Source organism: Nycticebus coucang, chromosome 12 (genome assembly GCF_027406575.1).
Source record: "Nycticebus coucang isolate mNycCou1 chromosome 12, mNycCou1.pri, whole genome shotgun sequence".
Taxonomy (NCBI): Eukaryota; Metazoa; Chordata; class Mammalia; order Primates; family Lorisidae; genus Nycticebus; species Nycticebus coucang.
Genome location: NC_069791.1, coordinates 67,793,444 through 67,820,747, shown reverse-complemented (window position 1 = coordinate 67,820,747; position 27,304 = coordinate 67,793,444). Strand labels below are relative to the sequence as shown.

At 41.1% G+C, this 27,304-nt stretch overlaps 1 protein-coding gene across 2 annotated transcripts in view; it reads right to left on the bottom strand.

Annotated features, from left to right (window-relative positions):
- The window catches only part of CYTH3 (cytohesin 3), a 155,553-nt gene that overhangs the window by 26,552 nt on the left and 101,697 nt on the right, over window positions 1–27,304 (bottom strand). For both annotated transcript variants that reach the window (XM_053554508.1, XM_053554507.1), the window contains exons 2-4: window positions 17,324–17,406; window positions 16,040–16,104; window positions 14,881–14,947 (exon numbers count right to left, since the gene is read on the bottom strand). In XM_053554508.1, coding sequence (XP_053410483.1) covers window positions 14,881–14,947; window positions 16,040–16,104; window positions 17,324–17,406 — 215 coding nt within the window. The remainder of the gene's footprint in view (window positions 1–14,880; window positions 14,948–16,039; window positions 16,105–17,323; window positions 17,407–27,304) is intronic.

The window sequence follows — 27,304 nt, the reverse complement described above, 5'->3', positions numbered from 1 at the left end:
CTGTCAATAGAAGCCCCCAGAACTGATGAGGCTTTCATGAGCTCCTCTGAATGCTCATGCCTGCACCAAAATTCAACATTAAAATAAAAAACTAGGATGCTTCCCATGAAGTGCTATTAAAGAATTTACAGGGATTTGGCTCGGCGCCCGTAGCACAGTGGTTATGATGCCAGCCACATACAACGAGGGTGACAGGTTCGAACCCGGCCTAGGCCAGCTAAACAACAATGACAACTGCAACAAAAAATAGCTGAGTGTTGGGGCAGGTGCCTGTAATCTCAGCTACTTGGGAGGCTGAGGAAAGAGAATCGCTTAAGCCCAAGAGTTGGAGGTTGCTGGGAGCTGTGATGCCATGGCACTCTACAAGGGTGACATAGTGAGATTCTGTCTCAAAAAAAAAAAAAAGAGGGCGGTGCCTGTGGCTCAGTGAGTAGGGCGCTGGCCCCATATACCAAGGGTGGCGGGTTCAAACCCAGCCCCGGCCAAACTGCAACAAAAAAATAGCCGGGCGTTGTGGCGGGCGCCTGTAGTCCCAGCTACTCGGGAGGCTGAGGCAGGAGAATCGCGTAAGCCCGAGTTAGAGGTTGCTGTGAGCCGTGTGACGCCACGGCACTCTACCGAGGGCGGTACAGTGAGACTCTGTCTCTACAAAAAAAAAAAAAAAGAAATAAAAAAAAAAATAAAAAGAATCTATAGCAGTGGTTCTCAGCCTTCCTAATGCCTCCTAATGCCACGACCCTTTAATACAGTTCCTCATGTTGTGGTAACCCCCAACCAGAAAATTACTTTCCTTGCTACTTCACAACTGTAATTTTGGTACTGGTATGAATCATAATGTAAATATCTGATATGCAGGATGTATTTTCATTGTTATAAAGGGGTTGTGAGCTACAGGTTGAGAACTGCTGATCTACAGGGATTTGAGAAAAACAAACGGGTTCTGGACAAAATGATTTCTTCTGTGCTTATAGGTCCCATAACGAAGGCAGAGTCAACAGAGACATAGAGGGAAAGGCCGTATGATGTTGGAGTAAGACAGGAGCAATGAACCACAGACAGAAGCGCCAGGATTGGCAGCAGCCACAAGCCAGGAGCAGGTACGGAAAGGAGTCTCCCTCGAAAAGAAAGTCAATGTTCCAGTATTATTAAGAAATGTTAACATTTTAAAAATATTATTTCAAAAGTCATACATTAAAAATGGGGAAGCACGTTTGACTCACTGCATCTAGTATATCTTTTTTTTTTTTTTTTGCAGTTTTTGGCCGGGGCTGGGTTTGAACCCGCCACCTCCAGTATATGGGGCCGGCACCCTACTCCTTTGAGCCACTGGCACCGCCCTAGTATATCTTTTTCTATTTCTTTATTTCCAACCTTCCTGGCATTTGTTCTAAGTACAAATTTTAATCAGAAGACAGATGAATTTTGCTGATTTTTTTAAAAACTTAATATCAGGTCTGTCTTTTAAGAGATTAATCTGGTCCAATAAAATTTATGGTGATCATTAATTTCTTAGGTACTTATTCCTACCTCTTATTTTGTGTTTTCTATTTCACATGCCTTTTCAGTCTCTTACTAAATTGATCACTCTTTAATTCTATCTTTTCAGAAAAAAAATTTTTCCAGCGTCAGTTTGTTGCCCTTGGTAGAGTCCCGTGGTGTAATAGCTCACAGCAACCTCAAACTCTTGGGCTTAAGTGATTCTCTTGCTTCCCGAGTACCTGGCACTATAGGCACCCACCATAGCAACCAGCTATTTTTAGAGTTGGGGTCTTGCTCTTGCTCAGACTGGTCTTGAACTCCTGAGCTCAAGCAAGGAGCTCCCACCCGCCTCGGCTTCCCAAAGTGGTAGGATTACAGGGATATGCCACCATGCCCGGCCAAGAAAATTTTAATTAATTAATTTAGTTTTCCATTTGTAGAAGAGCCCCTCACCCAGGGGGTGTGTTATACACCCTGACAATGTGCATATTAGGTGAGACCCTGCCTCATGCCCTCCCTCCTTCTGCCAAATGTCCTCCCCCTCCACCCTCATGCTTCCCTCAACCCCCGAATGGACTATATTAGTGTTTTATTGTTCTTATGAGCATGTAATTATTTATACACTAATTTCATATTAGTATGGAGTACACTGGACATTTATTTTTCCATTCGTGTGATACTTTACTAAGAAGAATGTACTTCAACTTCAGGTAAATGTAAAAGATGTAAAGTCTGCATCTTTTTTAATGGCTAGATGATATTCCATAGTATATATACACCACATACATATAGCCTATTCCATTCACCGGTTGATGGGCACTTAGGTTGCTTCCACACTTGGTAATTATGAATTAAGCCACAATAAACATTCTAGTGCATATGTCTTTGTGGTAAAATGACCTTTGTTCTTCGGTGTAGATACCTAGTAATGGGATAACAGGGTCAAACGGAAATTCTACTTTTAGAACTTTGAGGATTCTCCATACTTCTCTCCAAAAAGGCTGTATTAGATTGCAATCCCACCAGCAGTGTAGAAGTGTTCCCTTCTTTCCACATCCATGCCAGCATCTGGTGTTTTAGGACTTTGTGATGTGGGTTAATCTTGCTGGGGTTAGGTGATATCTTAGAGTGGTTTTGATCTGCATTTCTCTGATAATTAAAGACGATGAGCATTTTTCATGTATTTGTTGGCCATTTGTCTGTCATCCTGGAAGAAGTTTCTATTCAAATCTCTTGCTCACTTATAGACAGGGTTGTTCATACTTTTCTTATTGTTTCTCTGTAAATACTAGTTATCAGGCCTTTGTCAGATTCATAACACGCAGAAATCTTCTCCCATTCTGAAGGCTATTTGCTTTGTTTTTGATACACTTAGCTGTGCAAAAGCTTTTTAGCTTGATCAAATCCCAGTTATTTATTTTTGGTATTGCTGCAATTGCTGGGGGTTGGGGGAGTCTTCCTCATAAAGTTTTTTCCCAGGCCAGTATCTTCAAGTGTTTTCCCCACACCCTCTTCAAGAACTTTTATTGTTTTGTGTCTTAAATTTAATCTTTTATCCAAAAAGAATCAATTTTTGTCAATGGTGAAAGGTACAGGTCCAGTTTCAGACAGAAGTTTCTACATGTATAAACAGTTCTCCCAACACCATTTGTTAAATAAGGATTCTTTTCCCCATTGCATGTTTTTTCAAAGATTAAATGACGATAATTGCGTTCATCTCTAGATTCTCTATCCTATTCCATAGATCTAGATCTCTTTTTTTGTGCCAGTATCATGCTGTTTTGATCCCTGCAGCCTTGTAATATAATCTGAAATCTGGCACTGTGATGCCTCCAGATTTGTTTATATTTCTAAGAACTGTATTTGTTACTTAGGGTTTTTTTCTGGTTCCATATGAATTGAAGTACTATTTTTTCAAGATCTTTAAAGTATGACATTGGTACTTTGATGGGGATTGCATTAAATCTGTAGATTGCTTTGGGTAATATAGACATTGTAACAATGTTGATTCTTCCCAGCCATGAGTATGGTATGTTCTTCCATTTGTTGACATCTTCTACTATTTTCTTTCTCAAAGTTTCATTAATTCTCTTTATAAAGCTCTTTCATGTCTTTTGTTAGATATATTCCCAGGTATTTCATCATCTTTGGTGCTATTGTAAAGGAATATAGTTTTTGATTTTATTCTTGGCTTGATGATTATTGGTATATGAAGCCTACTGATTTGTGGGTATTGATTTTGTATCCTGAGACACTGCTGTATTTTTTCAAAAATTTATAAATCCTATTTTATTCCTATCTTCGATTATTACTCTTAAATTTTAACAAATATTTGGCTGGGCATGATGGCTCATGCCTATAACTCTAGCACTCTCGGAGGCCAAAACAGGACAATCCCTTGAGCTCAGGAGTTTGAGACCAACCTGAGGAAGAGCAAGACTTTGTCTCTACTAAAAATAGAAAAATTAATTGGGCATTATGGCAGGTGCCTATAGTCCCAGCTACTCTGTAGGCTAAGGAAAGAAGATAGCTTGAATGCAGGAGTCTGAGGTTGCCACGAGCTAGGATGACACCACGGCACTCTAACCTGGGCAACAGAGTGAGACTCTGTCTCAAAAAAAAAAAAAAAAAAAAAAAAGAAAAGAAAGAAAGAAAATTAGCCAATATTTAAACTTATATTTATCTATCAACATTTAGAAAACCTTTTCCTCTCTGCTACTTACATATTGAGATAAACTGGGACTTAAAATTATTTTTAAGTTTTTTTCAAGTTCTTCTAGAGAGGGGTCTCATATTGCCCAGGCTGGCCTCAAGCTTCTGGGCTCAAACAACCCTTCCACTTCTGTCTTCTCAGGAGCTCGGACTATGGGTACAGTTCACTACATCCAGCTTAAAAAAAAAAAAATTTTTTTTTAACTATCAATTTCTTATTTATTTAGAGACAGAGTCTCACTATGTTGCCCTCAGTAGAATGCTATGGCATCACAACTCACAGCAACCTCTAAATCTTGGGCTTAAGCAATTCTCTTGCCTCAGCCTCCCAAGCAGCTGAGACTACAGACACCCACCACACGCCCAGCTATTTTGGGGCTGTAGCTGTCATTGTTGTTTGGCAGGCCTGGGCTGAGTTCAAACCTGCCAGCCCTGGTGTACATGGCTCGTGGCTGGAGCCCTAGATGCTGAGCCGTAGGCACCGAGCCTCAATTTCTCATTTAGATTTAATAAGTTTTGCTGGTTTCTTTGCATGTCTCTCCTTTTTCATTGTGAGGATTCATTTCTTATCTAGGGGTGCAATATTCCAATCTCTCAGATCAGAGAAAAGTTTTGGTGGTTAACTTTTTGAGTCTTTGCACAGGTGAACATGTCTTTACTGACCATCTCTTGTGAATGATATTCTGGATATTCAGAATTCTGAATTATAAATCATTTTTCCTCAGACCTTAGGGAACATCATTTCCCTACTGCCTTTGATCCAATGGTCCCTAACAACAAGCTCACTGTGATTCTCATTTCTTCTTAGCTAATCTAGCTTTCCTTCCTGGAAATTTTAATGAATTTCTCCTTATCCACAAGTTTTATGACATTTTATTTAATGCATCTATGTATAGATTTTTTTTTTCTTTTAACAGGTTCTTGCTCTGTCACTGAAGCTAAAGTGCAGTGATGTCATCACAGCTCACCACAACCTCAAACTCCTGGGTTCAAGTGATTCTCCTGCATCAGCCTTCCAAGTACCTCAGATTATTATTATTATTTTTTTTTATTGTTGGGGATTCATTGAGGGTACAATAAGCCAGGTTACACTGATTGCATTTGTTAGGTAAAGTCCCTCTTGCAATCATGTCTTGCCCCCAGAACGTGTGGCACACACCAAGGCCCCACCCCTCTCCCTCCTTCCCTCTCTCTGCTTTTCTTTGCCCCCACCCCCCCATGACCTTAATTGTCATAAATTGTCTTCATATCAAAATTGAGTACATAGGATTCATGCTTCTCCATTCTTGTGATGCTTTACTAAGAATAATGTCTTCCACGTCCATCCAGGTTAATACGAAGGATGTAAAGTCTCCATTTTTTTTAATAGCTGAATACTATTCCATGGTATACATATACCACAGCTTGTTAATCCATTCCTGGGTTGGTGGGCATTTAGGCTGTTTCCACATTTTGGCAATTGTAAATTGAACTACAATAAACAGTCTACTACAAGTGTCCTTATGATAAAAGGATTTTTTTCCTTCTGGGTAGATGCCCAGTAATGGGATTGCAGGATCAAATGGGAGGTCTAGCTTGAGTGCTTTGAGGTTTCTCCATACTTCCTTCCAGAAAGGTTGTACTAGTTTGCAGTCCCACCAGCAGTGTAAAAGTGTTCCCTTCTCTCCACATTCACGCCAGCATCTGCAGTTTTGAGATTTTGTGATGTGGGCCATTCTCACTGGGGTTAGATGATATCTCAGGGTTGTTTTGATTTGCATTTCTCTAATATATAGAGATGATGAACATTTTTTCATGTGTTTGTTAGCCATTCGTCTGTCTTCTTTAGAGAAGGTTCTATTCATGTCTCTTGCCCATTGATATATGGGATTGTTGGCTTTTTTCATGTGGATTAATTTGAGTTCTCTATAGATCCTAGTTATCAAGCTTTTGTCTGATCGAAAATATGCAAATATCCTTTCCCATTGTGTAGGTTATCTCTTTGCTTTGGTTGTTGTCTCCTTGGCTGTACAGAAGCTTTTCAGTTTAATGAAGTCCCATTTGTTTATTTTTGTTATTGTTGCAATTGCCATGGCAGTCTTCTTCATGAAGTCTTTCCCCAGGCCAATATCTTCCAGTGTTTTTCCTATGCTTTCTTGGAGGATTTTTATTGTTTCATGCCTTAAATTTAAGTCCTTTATCCATCTTGAATCAATTTTTGTGAGTGGGGAGAGGTGTGGGTCCAGTTTCAGTCTTTTACATGTGGATATCCAGTTCTCCATTTATTGAATAGGGAGTCTTTCCCCCAAGGTATGTTCTTGTTTGGTTTATCGAAGATTAGGTGGTTGTAAGATGTTAGTTTCATTTCTTGGTTTTCAATTCGATTCCAAGTGTCTATGTCTCTGTTTTTGTGCCAGTACCATGCTGTCTTGACCATTATGGCTTTGTAGTACAGACTAAAATCTGGTATGCTGATGCCCCCAGCTTTATTTTTATTACTAAGAACTGCCTTAGCTATACGGGGTTTTTTCTGGTTCCATACAAAACGCAGAATCATTTTTTCCAAATCTTGAAAGTACGATGTTGGTATTTTGATAGGAATGGCACTGAATAGGTAGATTGCTTTGGGAAGTATAGACATTTTAACAATGTTGATTCTGCCCATCCATGAGCATAGTACCTCAGATTATTGGCACAAGCCACCATGCCCAGATAAGATTTCTTTCTTTCTTTCTTTCTTTTTTTTTTTAGTGCTGGGGGTCTCACTGTTGCTCAGGATGGTCTTGAACTCCTGTCCTCAAAGAATCCTCCCACTTCGGCCTCCTAAAGTGTTAGGATTACAGGCATGGGCCATGACATCTAGCCATATAGTCTTTAAAAAATTTATTCGGTTTCTCTCTTTTTTTTTTTTTGGACGGAGTCTCACTTGGTCACTCTGGGTAGAGTGCGGTGGTGTCTTAGCTCATAGCAACCTCAAACTCTTGGGTTCAAGTGATCCTCTTGTCTCAGCCTCCCAAGTAGCTAGGACTACAGGTGCCCACCACAAATGCTCAGCTATTTTTTTCGAGATAGGGTCTCTCTCTGGTTCAGACTGGTATGGAACCTGTGAGGTCAGGCAATCCATCCACCTGCCTCAGCCTTCCAAGTGCTGGGATGACAGGTGTGAGCCACCGTGCCTGGCCTCTGTCATGGTAAGAATTCTGAATCCAAGAATTTTACCCTAGTCTGGTTCTAAACTATTTTAAGATTTCCTTGAAATATTTCCTCTCTTCCATTTTCCATTCTCTCCTTCTGGGACTTGTATTTTATTTTTTTGAGACAGAGTCTCACTTTGTTGCCCCTGGTAGAGTGCTGTAGCATCAGGGGTTACAGCAATCTCAGACTCGGGGGCTCAAGCGATTCTCTTACCTCAGCCTCCCAAGTAGCTGAGATTACAGCAGCCCAACACAATGCTGAGCTATTTTTAGAGACAGGGTCTCCCTCTAACTCAGGCTGGTCTCCAACTCGTGAGCTTAGGCGATCTACCTGCTTTGGCCTCCCAGAGTGCTAGGATTACAGGCATGAGCCACCACACCCTGTCTCTATCTGGGACTTCTATCAGACAAAATTTGGGCTGCTGGTCCCACCTTCCATATTTTGTTGTCATGCTGCACAAAACCATATAAAAATTCTTGCACTCTCTTCAGCTATGTCTTCTCTCTTGTATAGCCCAGTGATCAAGTAATTATGTGACACTCCTATATTGCATTTCCAAAATTCTTTTTTTTTTTTTTTGGAGACAGAGTCTTAAGCTGTCACCCTGAGTTGAGTGCCATAGTATCATCATAGCTCACAGCAACTTCCAACTCTTGGGCCCAAGCGATCCTTTTGCTTCGGTTTTTGTATTTTTAGTAGAGACAGGGTCTCACTCTTGCTCAGGCTGGTCTCAAACTTGAGAGCTCAAGCAATCCACCTAGGTTGGCCTCCCAGAGTGCTAGGACTACAGGCATGAGCCACCTCACTCAGCCCTCATTTCTAAAATTCTTTTTCACAGCCCTGTTTTTTATATCATGGATAAAATACATTCTATCATAACCCTATGATGATATTTATAACACGACATATATCCTACTTTTAAAAGTTTCCTTCTTTTGTTTCTTTTTTGTGTATTTCCTCCAGCATTACCTCTGCTTGCCAAGGTTCATGTCTTTTTCATGGTGTTGGTTTCCTCCAGTGCTTCATGGTACTTGGCAGGGTGTTCATCTATGTATGTAAGGGTCACTGTTAGCCCAACAAAATGAGGTCTGCTTCTGGTTTTTACCAAAGCTACCTCCCGTAATGTGGCAGAGAAAGTTAGGCAGCCAGGTGCAGGGTGACAACAGCTCGTCTTTGGAAATAGGTTTTTCTCCTCCTTGGTGCTGCCAGTCACCTAGGATGGACTAAGTGCTTCCTCTTGCTTTTTTCACCTAGGGTTATACACCATTGCTTTGCCCAAGTTCAGCAAAGGGTAAACAGTCTAGATGTCCCCACTAAAGTCTTATTCTCTGAACCTGTCTCCTCTAAGGTTGCTGAGCCGTGACGCTGCTCTCTTTTCCTCTAGCATTCTTTCTTACTTGTGTTTTAGGCATTGTTTCCTTCTTTAATTGATCCCATATATTATATTTTCTTTCTTTTAGGGATTCTTCAATTTCAACCCCCTTAAGTGAACTTTTTGTTTGTTTGTTTAACAGGCCCTAGCCAGGTTCAAACCCAGTGCATGGAGATGGAGCTTTGACCATTGAGCTACGGGTGCCCAGCCTCCCTTAACTGAACTTCTGCTTATTATATAGATTTTTTTTTTTTTTTTTTTTTTTTACTTAAGACACTTCTGGGAAAGTGGGAATAAAAGGGAGAGGCTGTAAAATGTTTTCAGCTTCCTTGATCTAATCAAAGCTTTCCTCTTAATTATTTACAAACTCAAGTGATACTTCTATAATTTAACATATCTGAACAAATCAAAGCTCTTTGCTTAAAATGTTATCACTTTGAAACTTAAAAAATTTCCTCCTAGGCTCAGCACCCATAGCTCAGTGGTTAGGGTACCGGCCACATACACCAAGGCTGGTGGATTCGAACCCAGCCCGGGCCTGCTAAACAACAATGACAACTGTAATAAAATAAAAAAAAAAGTAGCTGGGTGTTGTGGTGGGTGCCTGTAGTCCCAGCTACTTGGAAGGCTGAGGCAAAAGAATCACTTAAACCCAAGAGTTGGAGGTTGCTGTGAGTTGTAACGCCACAGTACTCTACCTAGGGCAACACAGTGAGACTCTGTCTCAAGAAAAAAAGAAATTTCCTCCTAGCCTAAAATAATTTTTTTACTTTAACAATATCTTCATGTTTCACAAAGTTACATGGTTTGAGGGGGTAAATATAATTTTGAATTACATCTGAAGCATGTGAGATCATCCAGTACAATTATGAATTCAATGTTTGTACCCTCCCAAAATTCGTATGTTGAAGCCCAACCCCTGATGTGACAGTATTTGAAGATGGCACCTCTCTGAAGAAATTAGGGTTATATGAAGTCATGGGAGGGGCTGGTCTGATGAGCTTTGTGTTCTTATTGCTACAGTAGTGATTTTCTTTCTTTCTTTCTTTTTTTTTTTTTTTGAGACAGTGTTTCACTTTGTCACCCTCGGTAGAGTGCCTGGACATCACAGCTCACAGCAACCTCTAACTCTTGGGTTTAAGTGATTCTCTTGCCTCAGCCTCCCGAGTAGTTGGGACTACAGGGACTACAACACCTGGCTATTTTTTACAGACAGGTCTCACCCTTGGTCAGGCTGGTCTTGAACTCCTGAGCTCAAGCAATCCACCTGCCTTGGCCTCCCAAGTGCTGGGATTACAGGTGTGAGCCACCTGGTACAGCTGTTAGAACAGTGATTTTCAGCCAGTGTGCTATGGCACACTGGTGTGCTGTGAGAGGATCTTAGGTATGCCTCAAAAATTTTTAAAGATTAAATTTTTTTCAAAAGAAGTTCAAAGCACGGTAAGTATATTCTTTTTAAACTCTTTTTGAACAACGTCATTTAAGTGTGTGGCAAAAGATTAACTATAGGTTCAAGTGTGCTGTGAGATAAAAAAAAAAAAATGGTTGAAAAACACTGCTCCAGGGCAAGCAAGCTCCCCCAGTCCCCACCACGTGAGGGCACAGGAAGAAGGCAGCTATGTGCAAGCCAGGAAGAAGTCCCTCAGTAGAACTCAATTCTGCTGGGACCCTGTCTTGGACTTCTAGCTTCCAGAACTATGAGAAAATAATAAATTTATGTTGTTTAAGCCAACAATCTAGCTGGGCACGGTGGCTCACACCTGTAATCCCAGCACCGTGGGAGGCTGAGGAGGGAGAATTGCTTGAGCTCAGGAGTTCGTGACTCACCTGAGCGACAGTGAGACCCCCAACTCATGAAAAAAATGGAAAAACCCAGCCTGGCGCTGCTGTGAGCGCCTGTAATCCCAGCGGCTTCCAGAGGCTGAGGCAGCGGGGTGCCCCCAGCCCCGAGTCTGAGGTAGCAGTGAGCTACCACGCCCACTGCACTCTGCTCAGGGGCATAGGGTGGGACTCTGTCTCAACAACAAAAAAAAAAGCCAACAGTCTGCAGTACTTTGTTATGGCAGCCCTAGCAGACAAAGACAAATGCTATGTCCAACTCTACAAAATCAAGGAATTTTGATAATTTTTCGCAGTAAAAGGCCACACGCAGACTAAATGTGCCATCTGCTTTCATCAAACAACATAATTACAAATTAGTTGTCAAACAGAACCTTTAATATAAAAAATCTTTACGGTGAAAAGGAATGAAAAATGAAACCTCCGAGCAATCTGCCACAGCCCAGGCAAAGGAGATGATCATCTACCTCCACCCGGCTCACAGCAACAATTACAGGTGTTGAGTCCTGGAGCTGAGTTCCTTGCTCAGGATGGTGGTAAGTTCCTTAGTTGCTCTGTGTCTCATTCCCTAACTATAAAACAGGAATAAAAATGAAAGCCCTGGGCTGGGGATGCCACACCTGTAATCCTAGCACTTGGGAGGCCGAGGCAGGTAGACTGCCTGAGCTTACAAGTTCGAGACCAGCCTGAGCCAGAGCAAGACCTCGTCTCTAAAAATAGTTGGGAGTTGTGGTGGGCACCTGTAGTCCCAGCTACTTGTGAGGCTGAGGCAAGAGAATCGCTTAAGCCCAGGAGTTTGAGGTTGCTGTGAGCTATGACGCCACAGCACTCTACAAAGGATGACAAAGTAAGACTCTGTCTCAAAAAAAAAAAAAAAAAAAAGAAAAAGTAAAAAATGAAAATGAAAGCCTCTACCTTATAAGGGTTTAGCACGTATGTAAGGAATAAAGTGCTTCCTTCTTATGGTTCTTGGCAAATGGTAAGTTCTTAATGTTGGCCCTTATTACTGTTAAGTCTGACACACCTGTACATATAAAATAAGATAGGCAAGAATCTGACAGAGAGGACTTCACAAGAATTAGAGTAAGTTCATGATCACAATTAAAACCTGATGCTACAGTGGTAGCATCACTTAAAAAAATTAATAGTTGATTATACTTCATGAGATTAGAATTTATCTATGAACTTATCGGTGTACTTATGCTGCACCTGGGTCCCTTTAAAACACAAGGTCCAGGGCAGCATCTGTGGCTCAAAGGAGTAGGGCGCTGGCCCCATATGCCGGAGGTGGTGGGTTCAAGCCCAGACCTGGCCAAAAACCACAAAAATAAATAAATAAATAAAACACAAGGTCCAGTTTTGAAAACCTCTACTCTTGTAAAGCATCCTGAGATGTTCCCAATGGTTATTAAATCTCCTATTAATTCAATTCTGTAGACTAAACTCCTAAAAAAAAACCCTGTAACTAACCCTAAATATCAATTCATTACCAAATTCACAGAAGTGACTTTCCATTTCATTCCATTTGGGACTTGATTTATGCACCACTGGCAGAAAGTTAGGAAGCAACAGGAAAATTTTCACAGTAGCTGGAGTGTCCAAATTAAACAAAAACCTGCTTCCAGCTGCAGATGTGCTGTACCTTAAGAGAATCCAAATATGCAAACTGTGAACAGGGAATAATGACACGTATTTCTTTAAATATTTTTAACTGCACTTGTACTTATAAATCTAAGTTTATAGATCTTAAACCTCGTATAGTGTAATTCCTACAATCAATAAACATTTATTGAATGAATAATTAACTAATTAGCAAAGAGCTCAATGTCAGAAAAACAAGGAAAAATTTCAGAAGTAAACACTGTTTTTTTTTTTTGTTTTTTTTTTAATTTTTTTTTTTTTGTAGAGACAGAGTCTCACTTTATGGCCCTCGGTAGAGTGCCGTGGCCTCACACAGCTCACAGCAACCTCCAACTCCTGGGCTTATGCGATTCTCTTGCCTCAGCCTCCCGAGTAGCTGGGACTACAGGCGCCCGCCACAACGCCCAGCTATTTTTTGGTTGCAGTTTGGCCGGGGCTGGGTTTGAACCCTCCACCCTCGGTATATGGGGCCGGCGCCTTACCGACTGAGCCACAGGCGCCGCCCAGAAGTAAACACTCTTAAAAGACCACAAGGAGGGCGGGGCCTGTGGCTGAAGAAGTAGGGCACCGGCCCCATATACCGGAGATGGCGGGTTCAAACGTGGCCCTGGCCAAAAGAAAAAATAAAAAGACCACAAGGAATGAAGTAAACAAGCTTTGCAGCTAGAAGACCTAGAATGGACACATCGTCCCTCTCCTAAGCCCTAAAGACTCAGTTCTACTCTTTCTACCTTTGTTCTACCAGAATCAAAATGTTACAACTGAGTCACATGTTCTCAAAAGCTTCACACACTCTGCCAAATCCTTCAGCTCAATCTCAAAAATAAGAAACTACATGTTTCAGGTTTTACCATTTTCAGATGTTTTCCTAAAAAATCCAACTTGAGGCCAGGCATGCTGGCTCATGTTTACAATCCTAGCACTATGGGAAGCTGAGGTAGGAAGATCTATTCAGCCCAAGGGTTCAAGACCAGCCTGAGCAATACAGTGAGACCCCATCTCTTCAAAAAATAAGAAAAATTAACCAGGTGTGGTGGTACTCGCCTATAGTCATAGCTACTTGACAGGCTGGGGTGGGAGGATTATCTGGAGTCAGGAGTTAAGGCCAGTCTGAGTAAGAACGAGACTACATTGCTATAAAACATAGAAAAAATTACGTAGATGTGGTCCCAGTTACTTAGGAGGCTGAAGGGGGAGGATCGCTTAAGCCCAGGAGTTTGAGGCTGCAGTGAGCTATCATGGTGCCATGGCATTCTAGCCCAGGCAACAGAGAGAGACTCTGCTCAAAATAAATAAATAAATAAATAAATAAATAAATAGTCCAACTCAAATAAAGAGCAAGATGATGGCTTAAATCTGGAGAGACTGCTTGTTCTTTCATACAATACTTTCTTTTTAAGGTGAATGAAAGGAATAAAATCCTCTTACGTACACCCTATATAGATGATTAAGGTCTACAAACTCTGTACGCCTGGATTCCATTCCTACCTCTGCCCCTTACTGATCACATGATTCCCAGCTGTAAGGCTCAGTTTAATAGGGAAGACAAAGGGCAATAACCCTGACCACAAGGGCACTGCTTGGCTCCATGCTGGGCCTGCAGAAGTTGTCCAAGTGTTCCTGTAAGGCCATTTCCTCATACACAGAGCACCAGCCCAAAGAGGATGCTTCTGCTCATCCACTTGTGAGCAGCAATTTTTCTAATACAAATTTAACATCAACTCTTATTCTTTTTATGATACACCACCTCTATCCAAAAGGGAGACAGCCATTAAAAATTAATATCTGCCTTTTGCCCAGAGACACCATCTTCCAGTAATTCACCAAAATGATGAACACTAAGGGAAAGAGGAGAGGTAACCAATATATGTGTTTTTTAGGCCTTTTAGAAAATATGGAGTTGATCCTTTGGTCACATATATGCAAATCTACAAGAAAGGTGATGTTGTAGACATCAAAAGAGTGGGTACTGTTCAAAAAGGTATGCTGCACAAATGTTACCATGGCAAAATTGGAAGATTCTACAATGTTACCCAGCATGCTGTTGGCATTGTTATGAACAAACAAGTTAAAGGCAAGATTCTTGCCAAGAGGATTAATGTGCATATTGAGCTTATTAAGCACTTTAAGAGCTGAGATAGCTTCCTAAAGCACATGAAGGAAAATGATCAGAAAAAGGAAGAAGCCAAAGAGAAAGGTGTCTGGGTTCAACTGTAGCACCAGCCTGTTCCACATAGAGAAGCACACTTTGTGAAAACCAACGGAAAGGAGCCTGAGCTCCTAGAACCCATTCTGTATGAATTCATGGCTCAATAGGCATACAGCATAGCACACAGGAGAACTAAGAGAACCAGTTGGGCGGAGCATAAAGTGCTGTTACCTATTCCCCATGAATTCATGGCATAATAGGTATACAGTGTAGCACACAGGAGAACCAAGAGAATGAATGGAACAGGAACATAAGATACTGGAACCTATTTCCCATGAATTCATGACATAATAGGCATAGCAAGCTTTGTCACATTCAATGAACAGGCACCTCCCCAAGCTGCTGGAACCTTTTCCCTATAAATTCATGGCATAATAGGTATTAAAAATAAAAGGCTACTATAGAAAAAATGTCAATGTCCTGATGACTTTCAGAAAACAAAGCATTCTCTTACCTTTTTGGGATCCATGTTGAATTTCTTTCTTCCCATAGCTATTTGTTTGTTCCTCTGAGTAGTTTTGCTATTCATATGAAATAATTAAAAAAAAAAAATCATTGGCAGTTGTTTTCACAGTGCAGTGACTTTCTTCTCTCCCCAATGTAGCTGAATCATGGCCCTTTAGCAAAATTTCCTTCTCAACAATTTAGTGAAAGAAAAGCACAGGCTCTCTTGGTGGAAGCAGGAGTTATGTGTCTACCTTTACTAATTTTTTTGAGACAGAGTCTCACTATGTCGCCCTTGGTAGAGTGCCGTGGTGTCACAGCTCACAGCAACCGCAAACTCTTGGGCTTAAGCAATTCTCTTGCCTCAGCCTCCCAAGTAGCTGGGACTACAGGCCCTGGCCACAATGCTTGGCTGTTTTTATGTTGTAGTTGTCATTGTTGTTTTTAGCAGGCCTGGGCCAGGTTTGAACCCGACAGTCCCATGTATATAGGCGGCGCCCTAACCACTGAGTTACAGGCACTGAGCCAGCCTTCACTATTTCTTTTTCTTTTTTTTTGAGACAGAGCCTCAAGCTGTTGCCCTGGGTAGTGCCATGGCATCACAGCTCACAGCAACCTCCAACTCCTGGCTTAAGCGATTCTCTTGCTTCAGCCTCCCAAGCAGCTGGGACTACAGGCGCCCGCCACAACGCCCAGCTATAGATTGTAGTTGTCATTGTTGTTTGGCAGGCCCGGGATGGATTCGAACCTGTCAGCTCTGGTGTATGTGGCTGGTGCCTTAGCCGCTTGAGCTACAAGCACTGAGCCCACTATTTTTAACATTAGATAAACTTGAGATATATTTCTTCAGAAAAAGCTACTAATAAAAACCAATGATTTTCATAAAGCACAGTTCCTTATATTATAGGATGGTTAACTCTGAAGTGCCCGTGCTTATTCAAAAACCTATGATTCTGAAAGAGAGGTAACATCCAGAGATGTCCTGACCCCCTCCATAAAAAGCAGAAAGGAATGGGGGAGGCACACGACGACTCCAAAGACTCCCCACTTTCTAATCCCAACCTTTCTCACCCCTGCTGTAGTCACTAGTTCTTACAAGTTCAGCTAGAGGGTGGAAGTGCAGAGTAAACAGACTAAATAACTTGAACGTATAACCGTAAACTGCTTACCTCTCCTCTACAGAAGTTAGATTGTCGATCTCTGTCATCACTTCTGCAATTTCATATTTCAGTCTCTGTCAAAATAGGAGGAATTTGGGGGCAAGGGCCTTAAATTTCCTCTTCCTGGACTCAGAGAAAGTTTAACCTTCCAGGCACAGGCTTCCTTGAGGTCTTACCATAGGGATAGGAAAACCAATACTTCCATCATTATGGCTAGAGCTTCATGGTCAACTTAGGAGAAAACAAAATTATTTGTCTCCTTGTCAGATACCAGATCAGAGGAGTCCATTAGGCAGATCCTAGGGTATTTGTGTGTAAAATCAAGTTGAGACACTAGACAAGTATCACAGGTATAAAAAGAGAAAACCGGCAAAAGGAAAACCAGGAATCCTGAGTTCACTTAACTGCATTGTTCAACCTTGTCCCATACATGGTCATCTATCTTCTCCCCTTCAAGGCTACCTACATTCTTGTGAAGAACAGGAGAGAAGTCGAAACTCAAACATGTTTAGGTTGTTATCAAGCTACCTGACTACCAGTTTCAAGATGATTTCTATCACTTTGTCTGACATAAAGTACTATGAACAGAGCCAAGGGGTGAAAATAGAACTGCCCCGTGACACTTAGAGAATGAGATAGACTCCCCTTTCCCTCAATGTGGCTCCTACTGTGTGGGTACCTCAGGGTAACCTTAATAACTTCCACGAATTATCTTACAAATACATTTTTTATTCAGAATCCTATTATTGTATGCCAAGAAACTTCAGACTTAAAATCCAAGCTCCTAGAAAGGAGCTATTATGTGAGACAAGGCCTAGTCTATGAGACCACATTTATTTTGGCAATGACAATGACAGAGAAGCTTCTCAAAGAGAAGACATCCGTCTGATTGACTTTCCCAAGGAAGCTCCAAATGGAAGGAGCCGGGATGGCCTTCTGAATAATCTCTGTAACAATCCAACTCGGAGACTGTGGTTTTATTCATTTGCTTCTCCTATGGGACCCCCTCCACCCTGTCCCTCTGAGCAAAGTAAACAGATGTGAGGAAGACAAGGTTTACTTGCTTATGCTGTTATTCATCTTTGTTTAATTTGTCATTTTATCCTACCACCTAGCAGGCACTTGGTACATAGCTGTATTATCCCAATCCAGGGTCTGCACAATCTAGTGTGTATTCTTTGCTTTACCAATGAGGAAAAACTCTTTCACTGTGTATCACACAGTAAACACCCATATTTTACATTTTTTTTTTTAAAGCTACTCTACTATTTTACCCATAATAATGTTTTTTACCTCAATGTCATCAATAAGTTCCTTTTTTCTTCGACGAATGTCTAGGAGTTCTTCTCTCTCTTCTAATGAGAGGTCTTCAGGCACTGAAAGAAAAAAAAGCAATTAAACAACTACTTTGGAGAACAAATGGCAACATCTAGCAAGGTTGAACACAAGCATGTGCTACCAGCCAGCAATCCTGTACATAGGCATTTACCCTAAAGAAATGTCATATAGGGTGGCGCCTGTGGCTCAAGGAGTAGGGCGCTGGTCCCATATGCCAGAGGTGGTGGGTTCAAACCCAGCCCTGGCCAAAAACCACAAAAAAAAAAAAAAGAAATGTCATATAGACCATGTTTAAGATATTCACAGCAGCACTGTTTATAATAGAAAAACAACATAAATATCCATCAATAGGAAAAGAAATCAACTGTAATATACTCAAAATAGAATACCCTACAGTTTAAGAAAAGAACAAACTAAGTCTATCAGTATGTTTGAGTCTTACAAATAAAATGATCACTATAAAAGCAGGCTGGATATTATTCTGGGCACTGTATGTGATACATTTTATACAGGGTTTTAAATCCAGCACATCAATTTGTAAATATTTTGGGGATAGACACATATATGCAGAGTATAAATAAATGCAGAGGAATGAGAAACACCAAATTCTTGATAGGGATTCCTTCTAAAAAAGTTGGGGTAGGAGGGAATAAAATCCAAAGGAATATCAATAGCTTCAGTTTAGTGGATGAGAGATGGTAGGGGTGCATGGATATTTGATGAAGTTTTTTACTGACACCGAGTCATTCATAATGTCCTCTTATTAATGATTAACTTCTGCAATGTTTGCCTTTCTATAATGTATACATTCCCTCTCTTTTCCTTGATTAATAATAGTGGAGTTGGTTTATTTCACTAAGTTTTTCAAAGAAATAGCTTTTGACTTAATAGTCCTCAGGTATGTATTTAATTCCTATTTCATTAATTTGTTTAAAGATATAAAAGATTAAGAATATGAGTAAACTGTAAAAGAACATGCAGCATATTAAGAGAATGTGATAGTGATAAGGGGTAGATACACTGACCACTGAACCAGAATACAGTGCCCAGAATAATACCCACAAACCAAAGGAAATGAGATTTACAGCAGAGCTGATGATACAGCTCAAAGGACTGTCTGGACTCTACAATAAGTAACATGTGAGAAACCAGCCAACTACAGGGGAAAAGTGAAATGAGACCCTCAGTTATCATCACACATATTTTCAATCCATCACAAGTTGATTAAGGCTTAAATATGAAGGGCAACACTATACAATTTTTATAAGAAAATAGGCTGGGTGCGGTGGCTCTTGCCTGTAATCCTAGTACTATGGGAGGCTGAGGTGGGTGGATTGCCCTGAGCTCACAGGTTTGAGACCAGCCTGAGCCAGAGCTAGATCTCATCTCTAAAAATATCTAGGTGTTGTGGTGGGCGTCTGTAGTCCCAGCTACTTGGGAGGCTGAGGCCAGAGAATCACTTGAGTCCAAGAGTTGGAAGTTGCTGTGAGCTATGACACCATAGTACTCTACTGAGGGCGACAAAGGAAAAAAAAAAATAGAGAATGGTATTTTTAATTTATTTTTTTAAAAATACTCACAAATTTGCATGTCATCCTTGCCCAGAGCCCATGTTAATCTTTTCTTTTTTCTTGAAACAGTCTTACTTTGACACCCTGGGTAGAGCTATCATTACAATTGTTTAGCATATGTGCAACCAAAGTAAGCACGAGAATGTTTTTTATAATTTCAGGATAGGGAAGGACTTCCTAGATAGAAAAAACTGTAAATCACAAAGGAAAATATTAATAAATTTAATAATATTTAAATCTACACCTTTTGTTTACCAAAGGTCTGTACCATAAAGTGATGAGCTAAGCCAGAAACTGTCAAAACATTAGCATCCAGAATTCCTACAAGTCACTTTAAAGAAAACAAAGCAAAACAAGGCAGCTATGCATGGTAGCTGATGCCTAATAATCAAAGCATTTCAGGAGGCCACAGTGGTGGGAGAATCACTGGAGCCTAGGAGTTGGAGATGAAGTGATACAACATAGTGAGACCCTGTCTGTACAAAAATAAAAGAAATTAGCTGTGGTCCAAGCTACTTGGGAGGCTGAGGCAGGAGGATCTGTTGAGCCCATGGGTTTGAGGCTGCTATGATCTATGATCATGTCACTGCACTCTAACCTGGGAGACAGAACAAGACCCTGTCTCAAACACACACACACACACACACACACACACACACACACAGCAACAACAACCACCACAAAAACAACCCAATGCAAGAAAATAAACAAATGGGAATTCCGGGAAGATGGCTGACTGGTAGCAACCCTCAGCAGAGGTTCCTGAGAAGAGGAAGAAAAACTGGACAGAATTGGACTCCATGAAGCCAAAGGTGGAGAGCTGAGCCAAGAAAGAAGTTTGGCAAGCTGTAACTCCAAGAAAGAGCATTCAAGAAAACAAATTACAAGTACAAAGTCTATTGACTAGAGGACAGGATACCCCTCCCCCAAACAGGAGGCCTGCCACAGGCTATCTGCAAATGAGCAGGGAACAAAAGACCTCTCATTTTACCTCACTGGAGAGAGCTGCTAAATTCCAGGTCTCTTTCTCCAGGGAGGTCCGACTTATGAACCTAGACACCACTCCACCAGGCATAAAACTGAACAGATATTTTCCCTCACAAGTCCAAACTCCCAGTCCACCCTTTCCCCCTTGCAAAGCAGTCTGAAGTTCTGTCCCCTGCAGAGCACAGAGTGCTTGGTCTAGTCCTGAGAGATCTGGACATAGTGTGGACTGCCAACCATCAGGATGGAATCTGACTAACAGAGAAGAAAGAGGGTGTTGAAAGAAATGGACACTTGGCAGGAGTAGTCCCCTGGTTATGACTAGGCCCAGCCAGTGGTGGTGTTGACCCTCGGTTTGGGCTGTGTCTGGCAGGATGGAGTACAAAACCCCCGCTCTGATGGCACCCACAGAGGAAGAATGGTTGCCCCATGTCGACTAAGTTTGGCAGATAGGTCTGGTCCCCAGCCCCTGCTCGGCCTGCAAGCAGAGGTTTGCTACGTGTGGACTGAGACCTGAGAGCAAGGGCATGGCCCCCTGACTCCAACAGAACCCTCAAGCAGTGGCTTACTGGGTGTGAATCAAGATTTGAGGGCTAGGATGTGGTCCACTGTCTCCAGCAGGGCTGGTGAGAACTGAGACCTGTGGGCAGAGTGTGGTGCCCTGACTCTAACAGAGCCTGCAAACAGAGGCTTGCCAGGCAGTAGACTGAGACTGGCAGGTGGGGGCGTGGTCCCCTGACTCCAACTGGTCTGGCAAGCAGAGGCTAGCTGGGTGTGGACTGAGACCAGAGGGTAGGGTCTGGTGCCCTGACTCCAACAGAGCCTGTGAACAGAGGCTTGCCAACCAGTGGACTGAGACTGGCAAGCTGGGATGTGGTTCCCTGACTCCAACTGGTCTGGCAAGCACAGGCTAGCTGGATGTGGACTAAGACCGGTGGGTGGGGGTGTGGCCCCTGGCTCCAACTGAGCCTGTAAGCAGAGAAGCAGACAACCGTGTGGACTGAGTCTGGCAGTTGGGAGTGTGGATCCCTGGCTCCAATTGTGCTGTTGGAGGCCCTTGAATCCCTCTGTGTTGAGCAGGGTTTGCACTGCCTGAGTCAATTTAATTGGAACCCATGTCTGGGGCTGTCCACTTGGGGACATTCTGAGTTGACCTTTGAAGTTCTGTAACAGAAAAGAACTGAAGGGTGGAGGGTGGTCACCACAGCTGTTTGTATCTCTTCACAGTCAAGATTTAAACTTAATACTGTGGTTTTTTAGAAAAGGGTAGAGGTTGCCTGATATCAAAATATAGCTAGCTTGCACCATCCCCCAAGTCTCACCAAGACTCCTCAGAGTCTCCAGCCAAAACTCTGAAAGAAGCCTTTGTAAGGTTGTAGGAGATAAGCCACAATTACAAAGCCTAGCGCTTTGGTAAGGGGCTATCTCTACTACCTGGGAACCCCAATTCAATCTCACCCTACCAGTTATGATAACCAAACAGTGGAAAATAAACATGGTGTGGACCCAACAGAAGAACCCTAACAATATGAATAACCAGAGTAGATCAACCCACCCCCTAGAAATGACAAAGGAGATACAACTGAGGATGCCATGCATAGACAAATGGCAGTAATAAAAGAAATTGAATTCAGAATATGGATGGCAAATAAGATAAATAGAATGGAAGAAAAGATAGAAATTGAATTCCGAAGTTCTAAAGTTGTCTCAAGAAACAAATGAATTCAAAACCCAAGTCACCAAGATATGGACATAATGAGAAAAGAGATAGCAGAGCTCAAGGAAATGAAAAAGTTACTTGAGGAACTCCAAAATACAGTAGAATCCCTCAGTAATAGAGTTGACCAGGTAGAAGAAAGGATCTCTGAAACCGAAGACAAAGCTTTTGAATGTTCCCAAACACTCAAAGAGGCAGACAAATGGAGAGCAAAAACTGATCATTCCCTGAGAGAGTTGTGGGATCACTCCAAAAGATCAAACATTTGTCTTCTAGGAAGTCCCAAAGAAGAGGATGGCCCTAAAGGTACAGATGTTCTACTCCAAAGGGATTTTGGAGGAGAATTTCCCAAGCATTGCAAGAGATACAGAACTTCAGATAGCAGACAGTTTCAGAACCCCTGCAAGACTTAATCCAAATAAAGCATCTCCTAGACACCTTGTGATTAACTTTGCCAAAGTTAAGACAAAGGAGAAAATTCTGCAAGCAGCCAGATGTAAGAAAAGCATCACCTACAAAGGGAGAAGTTTCAGAATGACTGCAGATCTCTCAGCCGAAACTTTTCAAGCCAGAAGAAGATGGTCATTGACCTTCAATCTCCTAAAACAAAACAACTTCCAGCTGTATCCAGCTAAACTGAGATTCATTTGTGTTGGAGAAATCAAATATTTTAATAACATAGATATGTTGAAGAAATTTGCCATAACTTAACCAGCTCTCCAGGATATTCTCAGACCCATCCTCCACAATGACCAACACAATGCTCTACCTCTCCTCAGTAAACTCACCCAGAAATTGTTGAACAAAACCCAACTTCCACAGTGGTGAAAGGATTAAAAACGTCCACTGGACATCTGAAAATCATGACACCCAAAACACAACCAGGCTTATCAATTCTCTCAATTAATGTGAATGGTTTAAATTGTCCTCTAAAGAGGCACAGGCTGGCTAACTGGATACATAAACTCAGACCAGATATCTGCTGTATACAAGAATCTCGCCTTACCTTAAAGGATAAAAATAGACTCAGGATGAAGGGATGGGTTTATATAATACAGGCAAATGAAAACCAGAAAAAAGCAGGGGTTGCAATTTTAGTAGCAGATACAATTGGCTTTAAACCAACAAAGATAAAAAAAGATAAGGAAGGTCACTACATATTTGTCAAGGGAAACACCCAACATGAAGAGATTTCAATAATTAACATTTATGCACCCTAATTGAGAATACTCAATTCATAAAGCTGACCCTAATGGATATGAACAACTTGATATCTTTCTGCACTATAATAGTTGGATATTTTAATACCCCTTTGACAGTTTTGGATAGATCCTCCAAGAAGAAACTAAACAAAGAAATATTAGACTTAAACCTGACCCTAGACAAATGGACTTCACAGACCTCTACAGAACATTTCACCCTAATAAAAATGAATATATATTCTTCTCATCAGCCCACAGGTCATTCATCAAAATAGATCATATCCGGCGGCGCCTGTGGCTCAAGGAGTAGGACGCCGGTCCCATATGCCAGAGGTGGCGGGTTCAAACCTAGCCCCGGCCAAAAACCACAAAAACAAAACAAAAAAAAAATCTACTTCTTGGGCGGCACCTGTGGCTCAGTGAGTAGGGTGCCAGCCCCATATGCCGAGGGTGGCGGGTTCAAACCCAGCCCCGGCCAAATTGCAACAAAAAAATAGCCGGGCGTTGTGGCGGGCGCCTGTAGTCCCAGCTGCTCGGGAGGCTGAGGCAAGAGAATCGCGTAAGCCCAAGAGTTAGAGGTTGCTGTGAGCCGTGTGACGCCACGGCACTCTACCCGAGGACGGTACAGTGAGACTCTGTCTCTACAAAAAAAAAAAAAAAATAGATCATATCCTAGGACACAAGTCTAACCTCAGCAAATTTAGAAGTGTAGAAATTATTCCTTGTGTCTTCTCGGACCACCATAGAATAAAAGTTGAACTCAACAGCAACAGAAATCTTCATTCTCAAACAAAGACATGGAAACTAAATAATCTTAGGCTGAATGATAGCTGGGTCAAAGACGAGATTAAGAAGGAAATCACCAAATTTTTGGAACAAAATGATAATGAAGACACAAATGATCAAAACCTGTGGGATACTGCAAAGACAGTCCAAAGAGGGAAACTTATAGCACTGGAAGCCTTAAGAAAACAGAAAGAGAGGAAGCCAACAACTTAATGGATCATCTCAAGCAACTGGAAAAGGAAGGACATTCCAACCCCAAACCCAGCAGAAGAAAAGAAATAACCAAAATTAGGGAAGAATTAAATGAAATTGAAAACAAAAGAATCATTCAGAAGATCAACAAAACAAAAAGTTGTTTTTTTTTAAAGATTAACAAAATTGATAAACCTTTGGTCAACCCCACCAGAAATAGAAAAGTAAAACAGTCTCTTACTGTGGGAGGAGGCTGCTGGAAGGAATGTGAAAGCTAAGTGGAGCAGGAACCAAACCAGTTATCACTAGGTGCTGAGAAGCAGCATGTTACACTGTTCTGGCTATTAAGGATGTAGTCATAAGAACTCTGCTTGAGGGCGGCGCCTGTGGCTCAGTGAGTAGGGCGCCGGCCCCATATGCCGAGGGTGGCGGGTTCAAACCCAGCCCCGGCCAAACTGCAACAACAACAAAAAAAATAGCCGGGCGTTGTGGCGGGCGCCTGTAGTCCCAGCTGCTCGGGAGGCTGAGGCAAGAGAATCACTCTAAGCCCAAGAGTTAGAGGTTGCTGTGAGCTGTGTGAGGCCACGGCACTCTACCGAGGGTGGTACAGTGAGACTCTGTCTCTACAAAAAAAAAAAAAAAAAAAGAACTCTGCTTGAGGGCCTAGTCTGCTGCTTAATGCCTTGGTGATCTGAAACAGGACATATTAACTTTTTGAGTCTCGGAAGGAAAAATCTTGCCCCTTGAATAGTGCTGACCTAAAGTAAGTGTTTGCTGAATGAATAAATGCTACAGAAAATGAAAAAAAAAAAAAAAAAAAAGAAAAGTAAAATCTCTAATATTATCTATCAGAAATGATAAAGGAGAAAGAACAACAGACACTTCAGAAATTCAAAAAATGGTCAATGATTACTATAAAAATCTCTATTCCTGGAAATATGAAAATCTGAAATAGACCAATACCTGGAAGCATGCCACCTTCCTAGACGCAACCAGAAAGAATTAGAAATCTTGAATAGACCTATATCAATCACTGAAATAGCATCAAACAATACGAAATCTCCCAAAAAAGAAAAGTCTGGCACCAGATGGCTTCACATCTGAATTCTATCAAACCTTTCAAGAACTAGTACCTATAGTATACAACATTTTCCAAAGCACAGAAAAAGAAGGAATACTTCCCAACACATTCAACAACGCAAATATCACCCTGATGCCCAAATCAAGAAAGGATCCAACAAAGAAAGAAAATTATAGACCAATATCATTAATGAATATCAATGCAAAAATATTCAATAAGATCTTAGCAAACAGAATTTAGCAACACATCAAAAAAAAATTATACACCATCATCAAGTTGGTTTTATTCTAGGGTTACAGGGTTGGTTCAACATACACAAGTCTATAAATATAATACATCACATTGATAAAATAAAAAACAAAGACCATATGACTCTCTCAATTGACGCAGAAAAAGCCTTTGATAATATCCAGCATCCTTTCATGATCAGAAGAACACTTAAGAAAACAGGCATAGAAGGGACATTTCTTAAACTGAGAGAGGCCATCTACAGCAAACCCACAGCCAACATCATATTGAATGGTGTAAAACTGAAAACATTTACACTCAGATCGGGAACGAGGCAAGGATGCCCACTGTCTCTACTGCTATTCAACATAGTAATAGAAATCTTAGCCATTGTAATCAGGTAAGAGAAGGCGATCAAGGGTATCCAAATAGGGTCAGAAGAGATCAAACTCTCACTCTTTGCTGATGATATGATCCTTTACCTGGAAAATCCCAGGGACTCAACTTCAAAACTCTTGGAAGTGATCAAGGAATAAAGCAGCATCTCAGGATACAAAATCAATACTTACAAGTCAGTACCTTTTATATATGCTAACAATAGTCAAGCTGAAAATATAGTCAAGGACTCTATTCCTTTCACAAAAGTGCCAAAGAAAATGAAACATCTGGGAATTTACCTAACAAAGGACATGAAAGATCTCTACAAAGAGAACTATGAAACTCTGAGAAAAGAAATAGCTGAAGATGTTAACAAATAGAAAAACATACCATGCTCATGGCGGGAAGAATCAACATTGCTAAAATGTCCATTCTATCCAAAGCAATCTACAGATTTAATGAAATCCCTATTAAAGCACTATTGTCATACTTTAAAGAACTTGAAAAAATAGTACTTCATTTTATATGGAATCAGAAAAAACCTCGAATAGCAAATACATTACTCAGAAATAAGAACAAATCAGGAGGAATCACATTACCAGACTTCAGGCTATACCATAAATCTATAGTGATCCAAACAGCATGGTTCTGGCACAAAAACAAAGAGGTAGATTTATGGAACAGAATAGAGAACCAAGAGATGAACCCAGCTACGTCATTTGATCTTCGATAAGCCTATCAAAAATATTCAGTGGGGCAAAGACTCCCTATTTAACAAATGGTTCTGGGTGAACTGGCTAGCGATCTGTAGAGGACTGAAACTGGACCCCCACTTTTCACCATTAACAAAAATTGATTCTCACTGGATAAAAGATTTAAACTTAAGACATGAAACTATAAAAATACTGGAAGAGAGTGCGGGGAAAACACTTGAAGAAATTGGCCTGGGAGAATATTTTAAGAGGGGTACCCCCCCCCAGGCAATTGAAGCAACACCAAAAATACATTACTGGGATCTGATCAAACTAAAAAGCTTTTGCTCAGCCAAGAGCACAGTAAGAAAAAGCAAACAGACAACCTTCAGAATGGGAGAAGATTTTTGCAGGTTATGCTTCCAACAAAGGTCTGATAACTAGAATCTACAGAGAACTCAAACTAATCAATAAGAAAAGAACAAATAACCCCATTTCTATGTGGGCAAGAGACTTGAACAGAAACTTCTCTGATGGACAGGCGCATGGCCTACAAACACATGAAAAAATGCTCATCATCCTTAATCATCAGAGAAATGCAAATCAAAACCACTTTGAGATATCATCTAAGTCCAGAAAGATTAGCCCACATTACAAAGTCCCAAAACTACAGATGTTGACGTGGATGTGGAGAGAAGGGAACACTTCTGCACTGCTGGTGGGAATGCAAGCTAATACAACCTTTTTGGAAAGAAGTTTGGAGAACACTCAAGGAACTAAAAGTAGACCTACCATTCAATCCTGCAATTCCTCTACTAGATATAATACCTAGATGATCAAAAATTATTTTACAACAAAGACATTTGCACTAGAATGTTTATTGCAGCCCAGTACATGATAGCCAAGACATGGAAACAGCCCAAGTGCCCATCGACCCATGAATGGATTAACAAATTGTGGTATATGTACACCATGGAATACTATGCAGCCATAAAAAAAAGACAGAGACTTCACATCTTTTATGTTTACTTGGATGGAGCTGGAACATATTCTTCTTAGTAAAGTATCTCAAGAATGAGAAAAAAAGTATCCAATGTGCTCAATA